We start from the raw sequence: 18,937 nt of genomic DNA, 5'->3' as shown, positions 1-18,937 counted from the left end.
TCCAGATCAATGATTGTAGTTTTTTTTTTTCTATTCTCTTAAAGAAGCTTGGTGTAACTATATGGGTATCACATTAAACTTGTATAAGGCTCTGGGGAGAATATTCATTTTGATGATGTTTATTGTTCCAATCCATAAGCATGGGATGTCTTTCCATTTCTTGGTATCAGTTTCTATTTCCTTGAATAGTGACTCATAGTTTCCAGTATACAAGTCTTCCACTTCTTTGGTCAGGTTTATTCCTAGGTATCTTATTAATTTTGCTGAAACAGTTAATGGGAGGAATTTCTAGATGTCCTCTTCTTTGGGTTCGATGTTTGCATAAAGAAATGCCACTAATTTTTGTACATTGATTTTGTAGCCTGACACGTTGCTATTATTGCCTAATAACTTCCAGTAGGTTTTCTACTGGATTCTTTAGGTTTTTCTATGTATAGTATCATATCATCTGCAGATAGTGAGACCTTGACTTCTTCCCTTCCCATCTGTATTCCTTTGATTTCTTTCTCTTGCCTGATTGCTATGGCAAGAACTTCTACTACTATGTTGAAGAGTAATGGTGGTAATGGAGAGCCTGTCTAGTCCCTGATCTGAATGGGAATGCTTTCAACTTCTGTCCATTGAGTATGATGTTGGCTGTAGGTTTGCTCTTTATGGACTCCACTATCTCGAGGAATTTCCCATCTGTTCCCTTTTTTTTTTTTTTGTAGTATTTTGGGCATGAATGGGTTTGGATTTTGTCAAAGGCTTTCTCTGCATCTATTGAGATAGTCATGTGTTGTTTTTTTTTTTTCTTTTATTGATGTGGTGAATGACATTGATTGACTTATGTATATTGAACCAGACCTGCATTCCTTGGATAAATCCCACTTGGTCATGATGAACATTCTTTTTGATACACTGCTGTATCTGGTTGGCCAGAATCTTGTTTAATATTTTGGCATCTGTGTTCATCAGAGTTACTGGTCTGTAGTTTTTCTTTTTTGTTGTGTCCCTATCTTCTTTTGGTATCATAGTGATGTTGGCTTCATTGAAGGTGGAAGGGAGTATTCCTGTTTCTTCGATCTTGTGGACGAGCTTTAGAAATATAGGTATTAACTGTTTCCTGAAGGTTTTGTAGAATTTGTTTGTGAAGCCATCTGGTCTAGGACTTTTGTTGTTGGGAAGATTATTAATAACTATTTTGATTTCTTTGTCTGTGATTGGTGCATTTAGGTTTTATAGTTCTTCTTGGTTCAGTTTTGGATTGGCATATGTTTCTAGGAATTCTTACATTTCTTCCAGATTCTCTAGCCCAGTGTTGTATAGTTATTCATAGAGGTTTTGCATGATTTTCTGGATTTCTGTGGTGTTAGTTGTGATATCTCCTCTATCGTTTACAATTCTATTTACTTGAGTCCCCTCCACTTTTTTTTTTTTTTTAGTGAGTCTGGCTAGTAGTTTGTCAATCTTGTTTAATTTTTCAAAGAGCTTTACATGTCATACATCAGATAAGAGTTTAATAACCAACATATATAAAGAGCTTGCCAAACTCAACAACAAGACAACAAATAACCCCATCCAAAAATGGGGGGAGGACTTGGACAGAATATTCACCACAGAAGAGATCCAAAAGGCTGAGAAACACATGAAAAATGCTCCAAGTCTCTGATTGTCAGAGAAATGCAAATCAAGACAACAATGAGATATCACTTCACTCCTGTGAGAATGTCATACATCAGAAAAGGTAATAGCAGCAAATGCTGGAGAGGGTGTGGGGTCAAAGGAAACCTCCTGCACTGCTGGTGGGAATGTAAATTTGTCCAACCTCAGTGGAGAACAGTCTGGAGAACTCTCAGAAGGCTATAAATGGACCTACCCTATGACCCTGCTATCTCTCTCCTGGGGATATATCCTAAGGAACTCAACACATCCATCCAAAAAGATCTGTGTACACATATGTTCTTGGGAGCACAATTTGTAATAGCCAAAACCTGGAAGCAACCCAGGTGTCCAACAACAGATGAGTGGCTGAGTAAGTTGTGGTATATATACACAATGGAATACTACTCAGCTGTAAAAAAATGGTGACTTCACCGTTTTCAGCCGATCATGGATGGACCATGAAAAAATCATGTTGAGTGAAATAAGTCAGAAACAGAAGGATGAATATGGGATGATGTCACTCTCAGGCAGAAGTTGAAAAACAAGATCAGAAAAGAAAACACAAGTAGAAACTGAAATGGAATTGGCATATTGCCCCCAAGTAAAAGACTCTGGGGTGGGTGGGGAGAATACAGGTCCATGAAGGACGATAAATGACATAGCGGGGGTTGTATTGTTAAATGGGAAACTGGGGAATGTTATGCATGTACAAACTATTGTATTTACTGTTGAATGTAAAACATTAATTCCCCAATAAAGAAATAAATTAAAATTTTTTTTTTTCAAAGAGCTGACATTTGTCTTTATTGTCCACTCTGAGTCAGATTTCTCCCCCAAAATAATTTATAAACAAGTATCAGTAAATTCAGAAAGCAAAAGAAGGGGGAAGGAAGAAAAGCAGACAAGAAGAAGAAAAGAGCAGTGAAAGGAAAGAAGTTTTTTTGTTTGTTTGTTTGTTTGAATTAGCTAGGAGGAGGGAAAAAGGAGAGGAGAGTGGAGGGAATAAATAGAGTGAAACAAGTTCCTCTCACAGTGGTTAGGACATGTAGTCACCTAGCAATGGAAAAAAACAAAAACAGTTAATTTTGGTCAACCTGAAGAAGGAGGGGGGAAAGGAACATGCATATATATAATAGTAATAATAAAACAGAATAGAGTGAAAAACCCTATCAGTCAGTCTGCAGCTTGGACCTTGGACGGCTCTGGATTGGCTTAGGCAGCCTGAGCAAAGACAGCCAATTCTTAAGAAGTATCCAAAGGAAAAAAAAAAAAAAAAGAAAACTCCCAGGTAGTCTTTCCCAGGCAGGGGTGAGGCTTTGATTGGTCAGATATTTTATATTTTGTCACTCAAATAGAGCTCCAGCCATTTAGAGAAAAAAAAAAAGAGAGAGAGAAGGAAATCAAAAAGGAAAAAGATTGGAATGACACCCCTGGTGAGCCAGGAGTCTTGATAAAGAAAATAGCTCAGCAAGAAGCCTGCTAGGAGCTGCTGTCTAGCACTAGGGTCTGATTCTGGGGTTGGGGGCAGGGTGAGCTTCAGAAATTATCAAAAGATTTCCTTTCTTTTTCCTCCATTTTCTAACCCAACAGTGAGCTATAGGACCCCTCCTTGGTGTCACACGTAGGACTCCTTATTCACCCTCCTGCTGACAGCCCAGTATCCTACCCTATCCAGAAAATCCTAGGTCCCAAGCCACTGCTTGTTGGAGTTCACACCAGCAGCTTCCTCCAAGTCATCATCTTGGCTCCGTCCCTCCCTTTCCTTCCTCTCTTATCCTATTCTTGTTCATAGTTTCCATTGTCCCTGCCACATCAGCCCTGGTGTACATTTAGATTTTTAATTTTAAAATATATTTAATTGTAAGGAACAATGGCTATTATTTTGAAAATATCACCCTAAATAACATTGTGGATAAAAAATATTTTAATATTTATTAACTTTCATCTCTTAAAAATGTTGTGTCATAAAAAAAATCAATATATTTAAATATATTTACCAGATTGATTTAATATCATTTAATACAAATATTTCCCTGTTTGATATTATAATTTTACTACCCCAGAAGAACATTACTTTTTATTTCATTTTCAACTTTTGTTATTTTTTCTGTGACTTCACCACTCTTTGCCAACTTTTTAAGACAGGAGCAGAGCCAGAGAAAGTCAACACTTCCCTAAGTGCAGAGGGGGCCACACTCAAACCTGGGTTGTACTCATGGAAAACAGGCATCCTTCCCAGTTAATTATCTTGACAGCACCATGAAAATTATTTTTTATAATCTTCAGTATTTACTATTTTTGTTATACTGGTGTCAGCTAAAAATATTTTAGAATGCATTTTTCTACATGATTTATAAGGTCCTCTGAAATTCTTACATTCTATGAATTTTTTCACATTTCTTTATTTCTTTATTTTAATTTTTTTATTTATAAAAAGGAAACATTGACAAAACCATATAATAAGAGGGGTACAACTCCACATAATTCCCACCACCAGAACTCCATATCCTATCCCCTCCTTTGATAGCTTTCCTAATCTTTAACTCTTTGGGGAAATTTTTTTATGCAACTGACTACAAAATGCCTCAATTATCACCTCTTTTCCATTTTTTATTGTTCCCCTCCTTCTTCATGTCCCTGTATCCCCCCCCTTTCTTTCTCTCCTTCCTTCCCTTCTTTCTTTTACAATTATTTCTCTGGGTCTGATATAATTTTAGCCAATAGCAGAGCAGAGACCATTTTAGAGCAAATAAAAGCAATAGGAAGTTTTAGACTCCTTGTTTAGCTTCCATATTCCATAGGCAGCTTAGCACAACTCTCTCCTATCCCTTGACTGACTTCTCTGACTAATTTCTGGTCTGAATTAGCCTTCTACTACCTCACTCAATTGTATTCAGTACTTACACAGATTCTCTCCTTTGTCTCTTTGTTCTGGTCTTTTGTCTCCCGGTTACTGACACATATCCATCCTTAATTTACAGCCCCACCCGCCACCCCCATGTCTTAGCTTTTAGCTCTGTATGTATGTGGTAGTTCCTTTTACTGAGCTTGTCTAGATAGTATAACCCTATCATTCCAAATGTAGTTTATCTGTCTTCGAAGATATCTGTCCTGCTTCACACTGAAGGACATGGTACCTAATTAACTTAGTTCTGTAGCTTCTGAATTAATCCCTCAAATGCTAGCAACTATTTATATTTGATTCTGGTAACAACTTGACTAGCACATTCTGCTGAATTATATTTATGGGATACAGTTTTATCTTAGACATGAAAGTATTTTTTTTTAATCGTCATGCATTGACTTTTTCTGTATTTCTTACAGTATGTGGGGTAAAAAAGCTTAATAGTATAGTTAATCTGTGAAGATTAACCTAGTTAATTTTCAGAATTCTATGTTAGTATGGCTAGAAGCATATAATTACTGGTCCATGTGTTCAGGTATCACAATATAAGTCAAGGGGAAGTTTCTGCTAATATAGAGTATAGAAGTCATGGTAGGAATTGATAATTCTTTGTTGTTGCTGTTGTCCCCAGGACTTCACCACATTTACGCCAACTTTTTCAGACAGAAAAAGAGACAGACACAGAAAGACAGAGGGAGAGAAGGAAAGAGAACCTAGCAGTCAGTGTTGTGAGGACCAGGCTAGAACCTGAGTCTCATGTATTGCAAAATAGACACTCTCCTTGATAAGCTTTTTTATCTACTTGTAAATTGATCAGTTGCCATAATCTCTGTTAATTATTATTTGATTATAATCAGGTAGGCAAATACAGTTCTTATTCACTTTTCTTGGTATTCTCAATACAGGATCTGAAATATAGTAGGTGGTTATTAAATACCTGATAACTGAATGAGTGATGCTTTTTCTTATGAAAGAAAATAAATGTTTTTAGAGGAGTCAGCTTTATACCAGAGTTTCAGGGAATGAATTGTGATGAAAAGTGAAGATTGCTTTTACTTGAAAGAGGCTGACAAATTTCCCAGACCCAGGATCACTTTATGCAGTGTATGATTTAAGGGTGAGCAAGCATGCCAAAGCTCCACTTGAGCTGAGTGATGGGGAATGAGTTGTGGAGCTGTGGTCTTAGATGGGATTCTGTGAAAAATAGCTGGGGATTTATGGCTATTAAACAACTTTGTAGCTGACCCTTTCTTGTTTTGAAGTCTGCCAAATCTTTCCCCCTGTGGTCTGTATCATGTTCCTTCAGATCATCCATGATGTTCAAAACTATCCTTTGGAATGCAGATTTTTATGGAATGCATCCATTTGGAAGGAGCTTGGAATTTTATACACTCAACTATAGATGATTGTTTTCTGTAATCACTGAGTGAAATTCTCACTCTGTAATTCTCTTACAGATTGAACTGAACTTTCATTAACAGTTTTCCAGCAAGGTTATCAGAGTCAGTTTTTTTCCTTCCTGAATTGTATTAGGTTGCTGGAAAAGTCATAATGTATTTTTCTATGTTTTAATGCAAAAATACATCTTGACTTTTCTAACAACCTAATAGAAACTGCACAGTGTGGTAAACTAGAGACAATTATCACTTTTGATGTGAGTTTTAAAAATTATTAGCTCCTTCCATCCACTATTCAATTCTAGGGGCCCAGGAGGTGGCATACCTTTGTAAGTGCATACATAACCATGCACAAGGACTGGGTTTGAGCCCCTGCGCCCCACCTGCAGGGGGAATGTTTCACTAGTGGTAAAGCAGGACTACCATTGTCTATCATTCTCTTCTGCTCTCTACCTCCCTCTCCCCTCTCAACTTCTCTCTGTCCTATCTAATAAAATAGGAATGGAAAAAATGGTGGCCAGGAATGGAGATTCCTAGTACTGGCACTGAACCCCATCATTAATCCTGGTGTCAATAAAAAATATTAACAATTCTCCAGTTGTGAGTGGGAGAAGTAAAGCATTCAGTATACTAGATTAATCTTATGTAGAAGGATTTATAAGACTGGATGAGTCGGGGAGATAGCACAATGGTTACAAAAGACTTGCAGTCCTGAGCATGTGAAGCCATGGGTTCAATCCCTTTACCATCATCGGCCAAAATACCTCTAGACTTCATCCAGGACATCTACCTCCAGTCTCCAAGAACCAAAATGCTGAAAATGATCCAATCCATTTGCAGCAGAATGGATCACACCACTAAATGAGATAGTTCTGCTCCAGGAACAAACAAGTTGAGGCATTCATTAAAGAAGACTGTAGAGTAATCAAAACTGGGAGATAAAATAAATCATCCATATGTTTAGCATCATTACTTGGAGGCCAATTAAAGAGCCTTGAAAAATCCTAAAATAGATCAGACATAGGTAAGGCTTCTGAAGAACACTATGCAGCATTAGTCTACCTGATGTTCACTGAGCTGAGGGAATTAATAAAAGAACATGCCAACAATAATAAGGAAACTACATATGAAAATTCAAGAGACAACGAATTAAAGGCCAAAGTAGTGCTGGATGGGGGTAGATACCATAATAATTATGCAAAGAGACTCAGGCCTGAGGCGACAAAGTACCTGGTTCAATCTTTTAATCCCCTGAACTACCATAAATCAAAGCTGAGCAGTGCTGGGCGGGGGGGGGGGGAGGGGGGGGTATGGAAGGAAGAAAGAAAGAAAGAAAGAAAGAAAGAAAGAAAGAAAGAAAGAAAGAAAGAAAGAAAGAAGGAAATTAAAGTACCACAGCTAAGAAAAAAGATGAAATAACCAGACTAAAGGCCACAATGAAGACACTTATGAGCAGAATAATGGGAAAAGAGACTGAATCAGTATATTTTAGGATGAATCAGTGGAAACTAAGAATAAAATAATAAAACTTGAAAAGAAAATTAGAGACAGTGATGACAACACCAGAGACTTTTGGGACAGGGTCAAAATTCACATCAAAGGTCTCCCAGACAGATAAGGGGGGAGGAGAACATGTTCTAGCTGAGATTATATCAGAGAACTTTGCCAGTCTGAGCAGCAGAAGAGTTATACAGGCCGCCCAAAGCACACAAAGCACACAGAATACTGAATAGAACCGATCTTGTACATACACCAAGACATATAATGATAAAGCTGGAAAAGACCAAAGATGAAGAATCTTGAAGGTAGAAAGAGAAAAACCAGAATTACCTACAGAGGAAAATCCATAAGACTATTATCAGAATTCTCAGCAAAAATTAGGCCAGAAGAAAGTGGTAACGCGTACATAGAGTACTCTCTCTCCCTCTCTGCTTCTATCATAAATTAAAAACAAAAACTGTAGAGAAGTCTTATAATGAACACAACTAATGTATAGGATTTGTGTTTTCTTGACATATTTGCTGTATGTCATGCCTCTAAATAAAATGGAATTCTTCATTATCCCATTAGCCCTGGTTCTATTAGCTAGCCCTTGGCAGAGGCAAACACTTCCACAAATTTATGATTTATAATTTTTATGTTTCCATGCACATTGAGATTAAGAACTAGATAATTTGTAATATATATATATATATTAGGGGGGTAGGTAGTGATGCACCTGATTGAGTGCACATGTTACTATGTGCAAAGACCCAGGTTCAAGTCCCTGGTACCCACCTACAGGGGAATGCTTTGCAAGTTGTGAAGAAATGTGGCAGGTGTCTCTCTGTCTCAGTCCCTCTCTGCCTCCCTCTTTCTTCTCAATTTCTGGCTGTCTTTATCTAATAAAGATAAAAAAGCAAAAGTAAATAAAATAATATGTATATATTATATCTCTCATTTTCATTTTCACTCTTATTTACACCTTTTCAAATAGCGATATATGTTAGATTTATTGCTTTCCAATGCTAAGTATTATTCCTTCATGTAGCATACATGAAGGAATAATATGCTACATTTTGTTTTTATTTTCCCTGATGGACATTTGTATTTTTTTTTGTTTTGTTTTAAGTAATGCTGCAATAACATTATATTATTTTCTACCTTATAGAGTGGAGTAAAAATTCTCAAATGTGTAATTGATATAATTCATACTTAAAGGTTTAAGAGGATAATAACTTTATTTCTCTGCATTCTTGCTGCTACTTATTATTGTGAAACATCTCAGCATAGATGCTAGGAAAGTTGTGTATATTGTAATTGATTTATTCTTTTTTAAAAAACTTAAAAAAATTATTTATTTTCCCTTTTGTTGCCCTTGTTATTTTGTTATTGTAGTTATTGTTGTTGTTGATATCATCGTTATTGGATAGGAAAGAGAGAAATGGAAAGAGGAAGGGAAGACAGAGTGGGGGAGAGAAAGACACCTGCAGACTTGCTTCACCGCCTGTGAAGCGACTTCCCTGCAGGTGGGGAGCCAGGGCTTGAACCTGGATTCTTATGCCGATCCTTGCTCTTTGCTCCATGTGTGCTTAACCCGCTAAGCTACCACTCGACCCTAGATTTATTCTTATTAAGGGGATTTTTATTTTTTGTTGGGATGATTAATGGTTTAACAGAAGTCAGTAAGTATAGTTGATACATATGTAAAATTTCTCAGTTTTCTGCAAAACACTCTAACCCCCAGCTTAGGACCTCCTCCGCTATCATGCACCAATACCAGGGGTACTTGTTTCAATTTGTGTTATCATACTTGTAAATTTGACGATCTTCCTTCTTGCCCACTCAGTTGTTCTTCTTCAGCAGTTTGACATTCATTTTTGCATATTTTTATTTTACTTTCATTTATGTAGTGATACTCTTTATTCTCAATTCTAACATTTTATTATGTTACAGATGTTTCCAAACAGGAATGATTTAAAAAATAAAGTTTGAGGGGGTCGGGCGGTGGCACAGTGGGTTAAGCGCACGTGGCGCAAAGTGCAGGGACCGGTGTAAGGATCCTGTTTCGAGCCCCGGGCTCCCCACCTGCAGTGGAGTCGCTTCACGGGAGGTGAAGCAGGTATGCAGGTGTCTATCTTTCTCTCCCCCTCTCTCTCTGTCTTCCCCTCCTCTCTCCATTTCTCTCTGTCCTATCCAACAACAAAGCAAGTCAACAATGGCGATAATAACCGCAACGAGGCTGCAACAACTAGGGCAACAAAAAGGGGGAAAAATGGCCTCCAGGAGCGGTGGATTCATGGTGCAGGCACCGAGCCCAGAAATAACCCTGGAGGGAAAAAATAATAAAAAATAAAGTTTGAAATTATAATTCTTTGACACAGAGCATTACAACACTTGCTAAGGACCCAGAGATTTGAGAGCATTTGTCATTCTGAAGATTCCAGTTTACTCAGAGTTTTCTCTTCTTATTTTTTATCTGTCCGTTAAATTCATTTTTTATTTGAACATTTTCATTTATGCTTCTATCATACCTGGCACACTATGGGCGTGTTGCTTCAGTTTTAAAGGGAATTCTATACTAATGAACAAGTAGTGGCAGATTTAAGACTATATTGTCCATTCTTTTCATATGATAATATTGCCTTTATGAATCTTGTTTCCATGATTTTTTTTCAGAAAAAGTGAGTACTATCTAAAAATCACTTCATTTTGATATAAAGTAAGTCAAAAGCCATATAGTTAATGCTGATTTATAATAGTTTTCCTAAACATATATCTATGTAAGTCCTATTCACAGGCATACTTTGCAAAATCATTCTATTCCTGGATTATTTTCCATGATTTTAGTTTATAAGTGGGCATTGAGCAGAAAAGTAATTAAATGCTAGGCATAGAATGATGACTAAAAAATAGAACTCAAGCCACACTATTTTTTTGTCTTGACTACAATTGGAAATAAAAACAGCTATTTTTATTCTTGGTTATAAAATTAATGCTTTGCCCAGTCAGAGGTATTTGCTGAAAGGTAGAGTTTCTTCTAGTAATTTTAGGAAAAGCTGTCATCAAATTGTCAACAACCAAATACAGATTAAAAGTACTAAGAAATAACACAGTATAGCAACCTTAAACTCATAAGTAAATTTTGGGCTTTTTCAGCAATGTGGTGGGACAGAAATATTAACAGAGAAAATCTGCAGTCTCCTATGGTTTGGAAGTATGGTAGATCTATGGGAAAACAGTGCTCTCCTTCGTCCACTTAGGACCTGCCTTAATTGTTACACAGACACTGTATTCAAAATATTGTTATTGTATCTCACTAACTGTATAGATATTATTCAAGACTCTCAGTGTCAATGGAGATATATTATGATTCTCATAGCTGAATTTTAATTTATGATTCTTTTATATGCTTGGAGCATCCTAAATAGGTAACAACTCTTTCTTTTAAAAACATTTTCATGGTTACTGAACTTTAATCAGCTTGGACCCAATACCTTTGGATCAAGGTTCAAACACCATATATTTCCCTTGGAGTTTGAGTATATGCTACTTGAAATCTGTCTCTACCTTAGGGACAGAATTTCTGATTTTGCTCCACTCAGAACTCTTTCTATAAGTCTCCAACTGAAAGCCACTTAATCAAACATCTCAAATGTCAGAAATGGGATTTAAAGGATTTTTCTAGCTAGTAGGTCTAATCTCCTGCTTGGTTTTGATTCCTGTAATGTTGACAATCTCTTTGGAGAAAAACTCTGCTCCTTGCAGCATATATGTATATATTAATGAAATTTACTTTTCCATGAAGCCTGGAAAGGTTGTAAGCTGAGGATTTTGATCCTAGCAGATAATCTTTTTTTTATATATTAAAAAAAGGTAGTACTTGATTCAAAAGTATCTGTAACAGTTGCAATGGTGATACTTCTTATATTCAGCTACAGTCTAAATGTGGCACAGTAGTCATCAATTCTGAAGGACAACCAAATCTTCAGTCATAGTCCTTTTCTTCCTGCCTTAGCTTCCCGCTGATGTATGGTTAGGAAAGAGAAAATTAGGAGTTTGTGTCACTTTATATATAGTTTGATGTTAAAAGAGCTCTTTGTATACAATAAGTCCTTTCTTTCCTTCTACCACTAAGACTGTTGCTAGGGTTCTGTGCCTGCATGGCTCCTCAGATCTCATAGGTCTCTCTCTCGGCTCCTCAGATCTCATAGGTCTCTCTCTCTCTCTCTCTCTCTCTCTCCCTCTCCCTCTCCCTCTCTCCCTCTCTCCCTCTCTCCCTCTCCCTCTCTCCCTCTCCCTCTCTCCCTCTTTCTCTCTCCTTCTCTCTCTCTCCTTCTCCCTCTCTCCCTTTCCCCCCTCTACCCCTCTCTCCCTCTCCCCCTCTTGCCCTCTGTCCCTCTCTCCCTCTCTCTCTCCTTTCTATTTTCTAGATAGGAAAGAGAAAGAAAGAGAGAAGCCACCACATTATTGTTCCATCATTCCTTAAGTTTCTTCCCAACAGGTTCCCATGTGGTGGTGGGGACTTCAGACCTGAGTCCTCATGCATGGTAAATTGTGCTTTTACTGGATGAGCCACCTATTGGCTTCCTAAAAATCATCCACATAGATATAACTCATATTTTTTTCCTTTGGCAAAGATAGAATCATTATGTTCCAAACTGTGACTGCTTTCTGAAATTTATTTTTAAACTTAGAACCCAAATTGCAAGATCTGTAACAGTTTATATCCTTTGAATATGCTTGCTTCACGGTGCTGAATCTATCATCTCTCTATCTCCAAGCTGCTGGAACCATATAAACCAAGCCTATTTTATTTCTGTCGACCCTGGGGAAAGAGCTCAGCTTCTTCACTGGTTTCCACAGAAATATACTCACAATAGGCATTTAATATGTGAGAATTACTTGAAGAAGACAAAAAATATATGTCTGCAAACATTTCCTGCCTTCATTTGTTTTTTAAATCTCCTCCTCCTTTCGGCTTTTTGCCCTTGTCTCAGAGTCCTTTCATACCTGTAAAGAAGCCACTCAAAAGTTTGTGTTCTACTTTTCATTTGCCAGAATTTTATCTCAACACAACTTTTACTTTCTAAAAAGAGTCTTGGTAGGTCTGAGTGGTAGCTCACCAGGCAGACCACACAAGTTACCATGTGTGAGGACCCAGATTCAAGTCTCCTATTCACCAGGACAGGATGGAAGCATCATCAGAGGTGGCGCTATGACGCAGGAGCCCCTCATTTCTCTCTCACTCTTTAAAGCTCTATCAGTCAAAACCAAAAAAACAAAACAAAAAAAATTCCCACCAGAAATGGTGGAGTTGTACAGGTACCAAGTCCCTGGAATAACCTTGGTGACAAAAAATAAAAATAAAATAAAAGTGTCTTTGGTAAGTTCTATTTTCTCCAAGCCCATATACCAAGGAGACATGTTAGGTACATTGTTTCATGTTATTTACTTTTATCACACAGGCTTCCAGTGACAGTGTTGCTGCTTCTCCTGAGCTACGCTACACACCCCTGCCTTCTGCTTCCAGGGAGCTCACTAGTCACCGAGGTAGGAACTCAGCTTTTTATTTCTCTCAGTGGTTTCAGGCAGAGGTACTTTGCTATGCAGAGCTCTGGACTTATAATTGTTGCTTTGGCACTTCTGAAGGAACACAGTGCTTTTCAATTCCTTGATGAGAAAACCATACCTGTCAAACCTGGTGATTTTAAACTCATATTAATCAGAATTTACTAGAAGTCTAGTGAAGGCAAATAAATCCAAGGTAAAATGTAATTTTGTGATTTTATTCTTTTAGTATGAGATTATAGTACTTAATTTTTTTACTAAGTATATCATTACCTCCAGAGGGGGGAAAAAAAAGAAATGGAGAGAAATTGGGAAACTCAATAATATTTGTGAAAGTATGTTTGGAAGTATAGTAGTTGAAATCTATAATTTCTCCTTTCTCTTGTTTTATTATCTTTATTTATTTGTTGGATAGAGACAGCCAGAAATCAAAAGGGAAGGGGGGGAATAGAGAGGGAGAGAGACAGAGACACCTGGAACACTGCTTCACCACTTGCTAAGCTTTTCTCCTGAAGGTGTGGACCGAGGGCTTGAACCTGGGTAAGGTGCATTGTATCATGTGCACTTAACCAGGTGTACCAACACCCAGCCTCAAATCTATAATTTCAAAATGAATGAACTCGAGGGAATTTCACTTTTCTTGGCAGCATTGTAAAGAATCAGAGTAATCCATTTCCTCCTGAATTTTCTGATCCTTAAAACTTTATTTTAGACAGGAATGTCTAAAATAAATAATGTATTTATTTCATTTTATCCTGGTGATGATTATAGCCATGTTTCCTAATTGTGACTTGACCTTGCAAACAAGTATTTAAGAACAGACTTCAATTAAGGGCTTTGTCAAACAGTTTAAAGATATTTTCCTCAAGCAGGAAACTGTAAATAATTTTAAAAGTTTGTTAATGAGTACTGAAAGACAGCATAATGATTATGCTAAAGACTTTCATGCCTGAGGCTCTGAGGTCCTAGATTTAATCCTACGCACTACGAGAAAGTAGACCAACTCTTAACTCTCTCTCTTTCTTTCTCAATCTCTCTCTAGTAATAAATAATTGAAATGCTAAGTAGATTTTTTTAAAAGATGTGTTAGTGAGAGATAAGGAGAGAGAAAGGAACCAGAGTATTACTCAGGCATATGAAGTGTGAGGGATTGAATTTGGGACCTCATGGCTGCATGTCCTGATCTCTATTGCTGTGCTACCTTGTACCTGCAGGAGGTATTGGATAAGGTAAGAATTGTTGCAGTTTCTTCATAGCAGTTACACTACAAGAGGAGTTGGTGGAAGCAAAAGTTGTAGAGCTAGCTACTCAGGAAATGGTGGAGTTGGCCCTCTAAGAAGACATGTGGGTTCTGGCAAATGGTACACTTAGATTCAGCAGGAAATGATTCAGAATATTTCAGGATTCCAGATGTCTGTGACTTGGTTCTTTGTTGCCAGTTTAATGTCTGGGCATAGTAAAAGTAAAACTAGCATTTGTCCCATTTTCCACATGTAAATATAGCTTGGCTCAACTATGGTTCAGTTGTGATTTGTTTCATTGTCAATTCTGTGAGAATCAGTCTTACTAACAGTAGGGTAGGTAAGGAATTGAGCAGGTCTCTTTCACTGAATGTCCCTATGAAGCTTTAGAGGCTGTCCCTGTGAGAATCATTTTTGCAATCCCAGGCATTGAATAGTATATCTAGAAAGGATTACAAATTAACTGTAGCATCATCTCCTTATGAATTTACTCTGTGGTGTCTAGATTTCAGTAAGGGCAATTTTACTCTATAACAAGTTGAATACACTGCAAAGGAACTATTGCTTTAGCCCCCTCAGGTTTAGTTATAAAAATTGATGGGGCCACGAAGTTGAAATTTCACAACAGGAAAAAGTGATTAGTTAAATGATAATCATCAGTAACAGGAGCTTGTTCAACAAATGGTGTTGAGGAAATTGGGTTGAAATGGGCAGAAGAATGTAACTGGACCACTGCATTTCAACATATACAAAAGTAAACACCAAGTGGATCAAAAGTTTAGATATTAGGACAAAAACCAACACCTATTTAGAAAGAAACTCTCTTCTAGGTAAGATTTAGATACATCTTTGCTGATTCAAACTCATTTGCAAGGGAAACAAAAGCAGAAATAAACCAATGGAACTACATCAAACTGAAAAGCTTCTGGATAACAAAAGGAATCATCACCATAACAGACTTCCCATGAGGTGGGAGAAGGCCTTTATGTGCTGTACACTGAACAAATGGTTAATCACCAAAAAGCACACAGAACTCACCAAACTGAACAATAAAAGAACAAACAACCCCACTGAAAAATTGAGGGGAGGAGACATGGACAGAGTCTTCTCCTAAGAAGAGATTCAAAGGTCTAACAGATAAATGAAAAATGCTCAAGGTCACTGATGATCAGGAAAATGCAAATAAAAAAACAATAGTGAGATGCCACTTCACACCTACAAAAATCTCACACATTAGAAAAGACAGAAATGCCAACTGTTGGAGAGGCTGTGGAGGAAAAGGAACTTTCCTACAGTGTTGGTGGGAATGTTAACTGGTCCAACGTCTGTGGAAAATAGACTGGAGATTCAACAGAGCACTAGAAATGGAACTTCCTCATGACCCAGCAACCCCTTACCTGAGAATATACCCAGGGAAAATAGAGACACCTATCAAAAAGACTTTGGCACATATTCATAACAGTACTTTTTGTAATCTTCCAAAGTTGGAAGCAACCCAGATACCCAATAGCAGATGAATGGCTAAGACAGGCATGATATATAATAGCATATTATACAGTTGTTAAAAATGATGAGGCCATCTCCTCTGCAATATCTGATCAGAATTTGAAGGTATCATGTTAAGTGAGAAAAGTCAGAAAGAGAAAGACCAGTGTACCAAATGATCTTACTCATAGGTGGTGCTTAAGAACAAAGGATGATGGTAAGGGAAAACAAAGTAAAACTTGCACTGGGTATGGTTGGGGAAGACCCAGAGAAGATATCTCAGCATACCAGCCTTGTATTTTCCAGGCTTGTATTATTCTGTCATGTAACCCTGGTCTAATTATTCTGCAGAATCAGCAGAAACACATAACTTCTCCTACATGTATAGGTGTCAATGGATGCTATAGCTCCAGGCTACAGCCAAATTTGACACCTGATGCAAATGAATGGTTTCTTGACCTGCTGACATTGCAGCTGTAAATCTGCTGAACTTCCCTTAGGGGTGCTACTTAAGAGAGAATTTAAAACAAAAGAATGTGGAGACTTAATGGCCCTGTCTTATGCATATTTTTCTATTCCATTGTTTTAAACATCATTTGTTCTCTTAAACAATCTAGTGTGCTCTTTGCAATTTAAACCATTTAAAAATTCCATTCCATCTTGTAGCCAACAAAAGACAGTGGATCCAGTAGTCAGTGTTACATTATTTGCTGTCTTCCTAAAGGATAATATGTGCATAAGCCACATACTCTTAAAAGTTCCAGATTTGAATCTGAGTATTTACTTATGGAGGCTATAAGTCAAGACAGAAAGCACAGGATGTATAGTATATTGCACCAAAGCAAAGGGCTCAGGGAAAGGAGAGAAGAATCAAGAGGAATGAACACTGGAGTCATGGCGTATGATGGAGGAGAGGACCTAGGTTGGGAAAGCAGGTGTAAGAAATTGAGATTTCACAACAGGATAAAGTGAATGATAACCATCAGTATCAGGACATAGATCAACTACTATCATAGCAAGAAAATAAGAAATCTGAACCCTGAAAAATAAAAACCTGAAGTATGTTTCATACGTATTTTAAGTAATATTTGGAGTATGCAAAATGCCTAAGGGAGTAAGAGTGAAAAATAGTTTCTGTTGGATGACATCAGAACCCAATATCAATAGTACAAGTTTATCAAAAAGGAACCAACTATAGATATTTCAGTTTTACTCAGGACTATTTCTGCACCTTTAATGTACACCTTCAAGGACTGAGTTTGAACCACCCTCTTCCCTTCTTGCTGGGCAGATGCTTTAGGAGTGCTGTAGCAGGTCTGCAGGTGTCTCTCTTCCTCACTGTCTCCCCCAACCCCTCTTAATTTCTCACTGTCCTGTTCAGTAAAATAGCGGGCTTTTGGGGGGGGTGGCTGCTGGGAGTAATGAATTCGTAGTGCCAGCCCTGAGCCCCAGTGATAACTCTGGTGACAATAAAAAAGATAATAATAAAAGTGTAAGTTTATACTATACAACAGTGGTCAGTTCTTTGGGTCTATGATCATGAGAAGGCCAGTAAAAACGGAGCCAAAGAAGGCCATTAAGCTTGAGTTATTACTGGTTTTTATCTTTATAGCAAAAATATGAAATTCGTGTATTTCAGTTCAACATGAATGATATGATGACATATGGGCAAAGTCATCTTTTTTCAACATGCAGGATAAAAATACTTAGTTCCTTATTGCTTGTTATATATTTCAGTTCAAGAAATCATAATACATCCCGGATCATATAAGTTAGCAAATCATTAGGCATTGTTTGTTAATACCTTCATGAAAACAGAGAGGCACTTCCATGCTGTCCAGACAAAACATATTCTTTCCCAAACTAAATCCTCCACGATGCCTGAAACCTGGTACATAAAATTCTTCCTAGAAGCTCTATTTGCACATGAATTTCGATCCATCCAGTACCCAATTTCTTTTCATTCCGCACCAACAACTACACAAACAGGTGGGCAGAAGTTCATGTGCAAATTGCTGTTTTCCTAAACATGCCGTTTTCTCCTTTACTTGTCCTTTTATATAACTTCCAGTGTTGAGTATGACAGACTCAACATTCATGTACCAAGGACTGTACATTCAAATGCAAAGTAAGTCTGAACGCAGAATAATAATCAGAAGACTGTTTTATCTATGACTGAGAGATAATACATACATCACAGAGATGGTAATAAACCTTACTTTCTACATCTTCTATGAAGTATTTTCTGAACTTTTTTTTAAAGCATTTTTTAAAAATATTTATTTTATTTCTTTATTCTCTTGTTGTCCTTGTTGTTTTATTGTTGTAGTTATTATTGTTGTTGTCGTTGTTGGATAGGACAGAGAGAAATGGAGAGAGGAGGGGAAGACAGAGAGGAGGAGAGAAAGACAGACACCTGCAGACCTGCTTCACCACCTCTGAAGCGACTCCCCTGCAGGTGGGGAGCCGGGGTTCGAACCGGGATCCTTAGCCGGTCCTTGTGCTTTGCGCCACCTGCGCTTAACCTTCTGAACTTTTTTTAAAGAAACTTTAGTTTTTATTTTTTTTTCCCCCTTTGGTTGCCCTTGTTGTTTATCATTGTTGTTATTGCTGTTGTTGATGTTGGATAGGACAGAGAGAAATAGAGGAGGGGAAGACAGAGATGGGAGAGAAGAAAGACACATGCAGACCTGTTGCACTACCTGTGAAGTGACTCCACTGCAGGTGGGGAGCCGGGAACTCAAACCGGGATCCTTGTAATGGTCCTTGAGCTTTGTGCCATGTGCCCTTAACCCGCTGCGCCATCTGGCTCCCTTTGCTGAACATTTTATAAAACATTTATTTACTTATTTATTTACTGTCTCCTTGAATTCCCCACTCTGGAATGCCTTTTTCAGATAAAGAAAGAGAAAAAAGGAGGGAGAGGAGGAAGGTGGGAGAGAAGGAAAGAGGGAGGGAGGGAAAGAGAAACCACTGTATGGAAACTTTTTTTAATGCAATGGGGGCTGGGATCAAAGCTGGGTCCCACAAGCAGACAATAGCTAAGTGACTTATTTTGCCAGCCCATAAAAAGACTGATTCTATAAAAGATAGAGTGTAGGAGGGAAAAAGGCCAGAGACCAATTCTGGCAGATATAGTGCTGAGATTGAACTCAGACTCTCATGTTTAAAGTCTAGACCTTAGCGCTGGTGCCACCTCCTGGGCTTCTCTTTTC

At 37.7% G+C, this 18,937-nt stretch overlaps 1 protein-coding gene across 1 annotated transcript in view; it reads left to right on the top strand.

Moving 5' to 3' along the window:
• Positions 1–18,937, top strand: part of LRMDA (leucine rich melanocyte differentiation associated) — a 1,384,659-nt gene that overhangs the window by 1,147,587 nt on the left and 218,135 nt on the right. Inside the window, exon 6 of the mRNA XM_060171730.1 lies at positions 12,894–12,978. Within this exon, the coding sequence (XP_060027713.1) occupies positions 12,894–12,978 (85 nt within the window). The remainder of the gene's footprint in view (positions 1–12,893; positions 12,979–18,937) is intronic.

Source organism: Erinaceus europaeus, chromosome 1 (genome assembly GCF_950295315.1).
Source record: "Erinaceus europaeus chromosome 1, mEriEur2.1, whole genome shotgun sequence".
NCBI classification, from domain to species: domain Eukaryota; kingdom Metazoa; phylum Chordata; class Mammalia; order Eulipotyphla; family Erinaceidae; genus Erinaceus; species Erinaceus europaeus.
This window is presented reverse-complemented; position numbering and strand designations above follow the sequence as displayed.